Source organism: Cricetulus griseus, chromosome 3 (genome assembly GCF_003668045.3).
Source record: "Cricetulus griseus strain 17A/GY chromosome 3, alternate assembly CriGri-PICRH-1.0, whole genome shotgun sequence".
Classification (NCBI taxonomy): Eukaryota; Metazoa; Chordata; class Mammalia; order Rodentia; family Cricetidae; genus Cricetulus; species Cricetulus griseus.
Genome location: NC_048596.1, coordinates 214,610,928 through 214,618,239, shown reverse-complemented (window position 1 = coordinate 214,618,239; position 7,312 = coordinate 214,610,928). Strand labels below are relative to the sequence as shown.

At 43.6% G+C, this 7,312-nt stretch overlaps 1 protein-coding gene across 3 annotated transcripts in view; it reads right to left on the bottom strand.

Moving 5' to 3' along the window:
* Window positions 1-447: 447 nt before the first annotated feature.
* Pip4k2a (phosphatidylinositol-5-phosphate 4-kinase type 2 alpha) overlaps window positions 448-7,312 on the bottom strand; it is a 166,813-nt gene continuing 159,948 nt past the window's right edge. For all 3 annotated transcript variants that reach the window (XM_027405314.2, XM_027405313.2, XM_027405315.1), the window contains 3 exons: window positions 5,691-5,934; window positions 4,214-4,317; window positions 448-2,670 (listed from right to left, as the gene is read on the bottom strand). In XM_027405314.2, the coding sequence (XP_027261115.1) occupies window positions 2,590-2,670; window positions 4,214-4,317; window positions 5,691-5,934 (429 nt within the window). In that variant the 3' untranslated portion in view covers window positions 448-2,589. The remainder of the gene's footprint in view (window positions 2,671-4,213; window positions 4,318-5,690; window positions 5,935-7,312) is intronic.

Sequence of the window (7,312 nt, the reverse complement as noted above, 5' to 3'; positions counted from 1 at the left end):
GGCTCAGGTCAGCATGATGCAGTTTTCTGTATTGGCCTAAACATTCATGGGGACCAACTCACACACTAACAACATAAAGTATGCATTATGAGGTTTAAATTACACCTCAATGCTCCAATCACATGAGAATTATAGTTCAGAATGCTTGTTACAGCAGCAAACATTGTGTTTACCAGCTATGCCCACCCAGCATTTATGTGGGCACTTGTGCAGCAAGTGCCTACCTGGCGAGCTATCTTCCAGTCTTGTGTTTATTATTACTAGTTTTTTTATTTCTCTATTGTGTGGGGAGTCCATTTGTCCTTGAAGAGTCTTATCAATCACTGCAGATTGAGGGCCAGGCCCTAGACAGTTAAGAGCTGCCACATCCCTTTACCTTTTCACAGAATGGCTGAGGATACCCCGGTCCTATTGACAATTAGTCTCTAGCACAGAGAGGCACAACTGTGTGAGTCATCAAAGTGCTTTATTGACAAAGCCCGGCTCACGACTCAGGTGCACTGTTAGCACTGGGACACCACACTGGTCCTCACTTTTGTCCAAACTGTTTATCTGATGACAGAGATGGTTACAGACAAAAACCAAAGCATTTCTTGTAAACTTCTAAAAGCATACAGATTGGCCACAGAGGAAATGGTTACTCAGATCATGTACGTGTACCTTCATTTTTACTTTAGGTTTGTAAAGTTTTGGGATCTTGGGTTTGTAAGTTTTGGGATCAAAGGTTACAATAGAACATCAGAACACTCAAACAGATTGGACACCACAATTAACAGTGCCCAGAAACCGAATCATACAGCATTGATTATTTTAAATGCATCAGATACAGATTTGTACAACTATGTTACAGTGGAGTTAACATCATCAGCTAACGAATCTGTGGCAGGTCAGTACAAAGCAGTCAGATGGTGTTGACGCTGGCTTCCAGACGCTGTGAAGGCAGCCCACACATGTTGGGCACAGCTGTACCTGGAGAGGCCAGAACTAAAGTGACTGGGAAGGCAGCCTGCCAGGGGGCTTGTTGGCTTCTAAGTAATTAATGAAAGGTGGATTTTTTTCCCTTTCCAAAACTGCCCACAAAAACCATCTCACATATTAAACAGGGGTTTTAAAGGCACAGCTTCAGCACAGCATGTAAGCCGATAATACTCTAAGCAAATGTAGTATTCTGTAACTTGAGGCCTTTCCTAAAGGGGAAGTGGATAGATACAAGATTGATGCTGGAAGTTTTTTTACTTGGTTAAACACAACCAGCACAGTTTAGGGCAATGAACTTACATAATCAGGTTTTGGGTTTAATCATATATCGATCATTAGGTTGGTAAATACACATCTTGAGGAACAAAATCCTTTTGCTTTTATGTGAGAGCCTGTCTACTAGATACTTTGAACAAAACACTCACTCAAAAACACAACTGCAAGACATATCTCAAAACACAACAAACATGTTCCCTATGCTGCAAAATGGCTTTACATGTAAACTTCAAAAATCACATGCTGTATATTAAATTTTTAGATTCAAAAATATCCCTGTTTTTCTAACCATGTAAACAGTAAAACTGAGGGTTTCAGTTAAAGGGGATAATTCATAACAAAATTCCACTCTTTAAACAATGGTCGAACATAAACCTTATTAACTGGGATTTGCCTTCGGTTACAGGAGGATTTTAACCCCTTGTACATCTTCCTGCAGTGGGAGGTGTAGCTGTTATTGCCCCAAACTATGCAACTTTCAGGGAACTTCTACATCTGTTCTGCAGAATGAAACTCTGCAGCTCAATACAAGGGTGTAATAATGAGAGTCTCCAGGCGAGAAAAGAGAAGCAAGGGGCTTTCCTGGAAGCATTTATGGAGGTGAAATTGTAGACAGTCTCTTGGCATCAGACTCTTGGAAGATGAAGGGCTCAGACTGTGACAGTAGGGGTGATGACACTGTTAGGACAGAACCCTGAACCAGTTCACAGGGAAATGCTGCTAGCATTCTTCTGCCTGGGGCAGTGGGCTTAGGCAACCATTATTTGGGAGTAGTCTTTGTGTGGGCCAGGAGTGTAACATTTGAAGTAAATTTTTCCTTCTTTTAATCATCATTATCATCATCATCATCATCATCATGAACACTATCACATCTTTCAACCCAGAAAACAAACTGATCTACAGTTTATCCTGTAGTACTGCCGTGGTGCTGAGCTTTCCTCTTTTCCCTCCCCCATGTGCTGTCTCTTCATCTATTCACTCAGCCACAGCTGGAACCAGAGAGGTGTAGATGTTACAAGCTCTGATTCAAACCGACTGGTTTTAATTAATTAATATTAATTAATTGTTTTAAAATGTGCGCTAGAGTGTGTGTACGCACACGCCTGCGCACACATACAAAGTCAGAAATAGCTAGAACGACGCTGGGAAATGTCAGGTAGCTGTTAAAGCGAGTAGCCCCCCCACCCCCACTTCAGTCATCTTGGCTTGAAGATGTAAACAAGGAGGTTTGCTTCCTGCAAGGTGAGTGCTTCATCGAGTTTGGTTTTAACTTTCCTACGCCGAAGCCACCACCAGCCTTCCCGTGCTCGTGTCCATCTGGGGCTGTGCAGGAGGTTACGTCAAGATGTGTCCAATAAAGTCCAAAAAGCGCTTTGAATACTGTTCTGGGTTCACGGTCGAGATCTCAGCTCCAGCCTAGGTGGTTGTGAAGGAAACGGATATTGATGAGATGCTCCTGATCTCCCCAGATTCCCAATCAGTATCTATAGTGATTTCCAAATGCAGCTGAGTATCAAGCCAGTCGATTATTCTGGGGGATGGGTAATGGGGGACTGAACAGAAGGCCTTGCACATGCTTGACGACCACCTCACCACTAAGCCACACCTCAACCCTAAAGCTAAGAATACAGCTAAGCAGCCTATGTTCTCAAACCGCCACTCACAAGCATCTCTGCCATTTGGACAAGCAAATCAAAGTTCTTAGGAATAGGTGAGTGAAAACGAGACTGTCTGGTGAAGCACCACACACTACTAACACAGGCCTGTAACACTATAAAAAGGAAAACAACATCAACAACAACGACAAATGGGTGGGTGAGATGGCCCAGCAATTAAGATAGCTGGCTGCTCTTCCAGAGGACCGAGGTTTTATTCCCAGCACTCAGGTGGCAGCTTACAACTGTTGGTAACTCCAACTCCATGGAATCCAACACTCTCTTCTGGTGTCTGCAGGTACCATGCATGCATGTGGTATACACAGATATACATGCAGGCAAAACACCCACCGATACACACCAAATAAAAAGAAAGAAATGTTAAACCACCTCCCCCCAAAGAGTCACATTTTAGACATTACCTTTCTGCTCAAAACCCTCCAATACACTCCACTTTTCTTAGATTAAAATAGTGTCTCCCTCTGTAGCTTTGGGTACCCTGAAACCCTCAATCCTCCTGCCTCAGCCACCCACGGGCTGAGATTACAGGTGTGAACTACTATGTCAAACTTGAAACTTCTGGAAGTTATTCCTGGGGCTGCCATCCTCAGTTTCCCCATTGGAAAAAAAAAGGATACCCTGAGGAAGGGGTAGTGGGGTGTGAGTGGGATATACTCAAGTTACATTATGTGCTCACACACTAATGATCTTAGATAGCCCTGTGTAGAAAAAAGTTTTGGTGTAAAACCCTGAAGTACTTTCCTAAAAAAGGGGGAGAGAGAGAAACACAATGGAATCTCCCCCCAAAGGCTTTTCATGGGGATTCAATGATATTCCTGGATCAGTGAGGATTTGGGGCATGCATGGCAAGTGATGAGGGTAGGTATAAAATGCTTAAAATGCTGACCTTACACTCAAAAGATCTCTGTAGCAAAAAAAAAAAAAAAAAAAAAGTTGTGAGAAAAGAAATGCAAATGCAATCCTGCAAATTGTGGCGTACCCTGCTTCATGCCAGAACATTTCCTAGGAAAACCTGGAACTATCTTAAGTATGTTCACCTTTGGGGTGTTTTTCAAACATGGAAGCGTCTACAGATGCACAGGGCTATGAACTCCTGTGTGGAAGGCTAAGCCTCAGCCAGGGTTTTGGGGCTGGTGTTACCTGGTTGTGTTGATACCTCACCCCCAGACAATCATCACTGAGGAGCTGAGAACAGCTAGGCAGAATGGCAAAAAGTGTTCACATGCTATAGACAGTACCAGGGACCTGTGGGGGAAGGATGGAGTGAGGGAGCCAGTACTTACGCCATGTTTAACAGTTTTTGCAGCATGGGCAGCTTTCTTTTTTGCATCATAATGAGTAAGAATGTCAATAATGGCCATGAAGTACACCTCTTTTCTAGGTGAGTCTGGAAAGGGAGGAGAGCAGAGGCTGTGAGACATGTTGTCACATGTGGGAAAACACCAGCTACTCAGGGAGGGAGAGGGAACTGAAGGAATGCAGAAACCACATCCCGGTTGGCTCCCTGTACCAAAACAGTGCAAGAAGGCTGTGATCTGCAGGCTTTCATTTTGTTTCCTAATCTGCATTTCTTTAATGACAGTATACTGTTGGTGTATACTACTACAAAAATGCTATTCTTAGAGTTTTCTGTAAAACAAGTAGAATTAATTATGCTTATTAATCTCTTCCTACCACCAGACACTGTGCATCTTTCTCCTTGGACACAATATCAGAACTGAATAAAGGATTTTATGCCTTTATTACATAGTTTCAAAAAAATATGTTGCTTCAATTATAAATAGTAAAAAAATGTACATTCAATTATATCCAATTTTCTTATGCTTAAGGAATGATTTTGGTGGGTAAAATTAAAAATATAGTAAAATACAACCCAAACATGCTTGGCTGATATGCCAAGTTAAAGAAAAAAATGGGGGGGTAGTGGCACAAATTTCCTGTTTTATTATTTAAATAAGCAGGGGATTTTTTTTTATCCTGTCAGTAAAATATTTTGCCATGCACATGTAGCTACAGTAGAAAGCAAACAGCCAAATGCCTAGACTCTGAGGATTGACATGGGTTTGACTCTGTGGAAGACCTCATCACGGGACAGCAGAAGAGGCTATCTCTGAAAAGGCAGGCTATGTGATAGATCAGCTCCATAAGAAGGCCACCTGAGGGGCACAGTGGGCTGTAGAGACTTGCCTCACTCAGGACAGATCCATGGCATACTGGATTTATTTAAAACACCACCAAGCTGGTTTTTAGAGCTTCTGTCTTGGGGCTTGAACCTGAGGCTTCCTACATGCCAGACAAGTGCTCTACCAATGAGCTATAGCCACAGAGCATCTTTCACCTTGAGACAGGCTCTTGTTAAATTGCTCAGGCAGGCTTTGAACTTGTGATCCTCTGGGATACATGAGGTTATGGGCCTGTGCCACTGAACCCGGGCAAGGAAAAATATTCAAAAAATTGCTAATATAATTTGGTCTACAGAGGAAGTTCCAGGATAGCTAGGGCAACATAGAGAAACCCTGTCTGAAGAACAAAACAAAACAAAACAACAACAAAAGGGTTTGTAGTTTTCTTCCATCCTTTAACATCAGAAACTACTGTTCCAAACACATAGGACTGTCCCTTATCAATGCATTTGACTCAGTAGGAATCCTGAATGGCAGGCAGCACCCTTGTAACTAGGGTCAAAATTACTGATAGATCTTGGTGCAAAAAAAATCAAACCACTTTATAGACAGAAAGAGTCAATAGCACTGAGCTTACTTTCATGGCATTTAATTGCATAAACATCAATGTTTGGATCGAACTCTCCAGGAGCCAGGGGCGGTGAGCTGTTGAGTGTGTTTCCAGGACTGTCGGGTGGAGTCCCGATTGGGTGGGTGCCGTCACTCTCTCCTTCCTCTTCCCCTTCGTTCTCCTCATACTCCACCTCCTCTTGCTCTGCTCGTTCCACATCGTGGATTCCCACCAGGAGGCTGTAGTCCATGAGTTTTAACTGTGCAAGGAACTGGAGGGGGAGGGGACAGGCCAGTTACAATGCTAAGATTGAAAGAATTTAGGATCGGAGGAACACTCACTGGGGAGGCTCCAAGTGAGTGGGCAGCGAGGATGCGAACGGGACCTGTGAGCCTACTTAAAGTGGTTCCAATATTCTTAGGCAGCTCCCTCTCATTTCAGGTGAGTTCAGAGCTAGGGTTAGTCCACTTCACCCCAAATACAAAGCTGGCTTCTGAGACTGGCATCTATTATATTAAGTAGAAGTCAAGGTACTCCTAGGAGTGTAAGTTGCTATCAGGGAAGAGCCCTGGGAGTAGGGGGTGGGGCTCATCCTAACAATGAAGAATGGCTAAAGGGGAGAGCCAGGAAGTCCCCGGGTAGTTTCCAGGAGAGCACTAGGAGCCTTCTAGAAAGTACTTGGAAATCCAGCATACTCATAGCAGATAATTATCATGCTGTCTGTCACCAGTAAGTAAAAGCTCATATGTCCCTATCAACCAGTGAGTGAAGGGTGTCAGTGCTCCTGTAAATACCACATTCCCTCCGTACCCATTCCACACCTGGCTGATAAGGGTGCTGCTCTGTTTCCCATGAGATCCCAGTGGCACTGCCCCTCCCCCATACCCTTCCAGACATGGCTACAGTGTCTGGTGAGGCAAGACCCAGCTGTAGGTCTGGCCCCTCCCATCTGTCAAGTTCTTTGACTTTCTAGGTTCTTTCTTCTCCCTTTCAATTTCTTAATTAATTGGATACACACAGATACATGATGTGCAATGCTCTAATTGATCCACTGAAGTGTGGCGGGCTTAACTGAGAGCAGACTGAGCAGCCCATCTGCTGGCTGGCTCTGCAGAGTCCAGGCTGCAAAAGGTACATGGCCACAACTCCTTGAGAAGTTGCCATCGCTCTTGCTGATGCATTGGTGAGATTAGAGGAAGTATTCTTCCACACACAAAGAGCACACCTGGGACATGGGACGCTGGGAGGTTCTGATGAAAATGATATGGAACCAGTCTATACAATTTAAGTGTGAAGACAGGTATGTGTCTAGAGGAGAAGCATTCGGGAAAGGCTCTTAACTCTCTCTCTCTCATCACTTTGCTGACTGAGTAGAATGAGCTAGAGAAGAGTTCCAACAAGAAATCATAGTATCAGCCCACAGGTAGAAAGAGAAGACAGGCTAGGGACCAGGGCTCCACTGTTGAACTGTTGCCTGGGAATGCAGGAAATGCAAGGCACAGCTACTCTCCCCTCCCCCACTCATTCCTTAAGCTATCTATCTATCTATCTATCTATCTATCTATCTATCTATCTATCTATCTATCTATCTCTGTATCTATGTATCTATCTCCGTATCTATGTATCTATCTACATATCTATCTATCTAT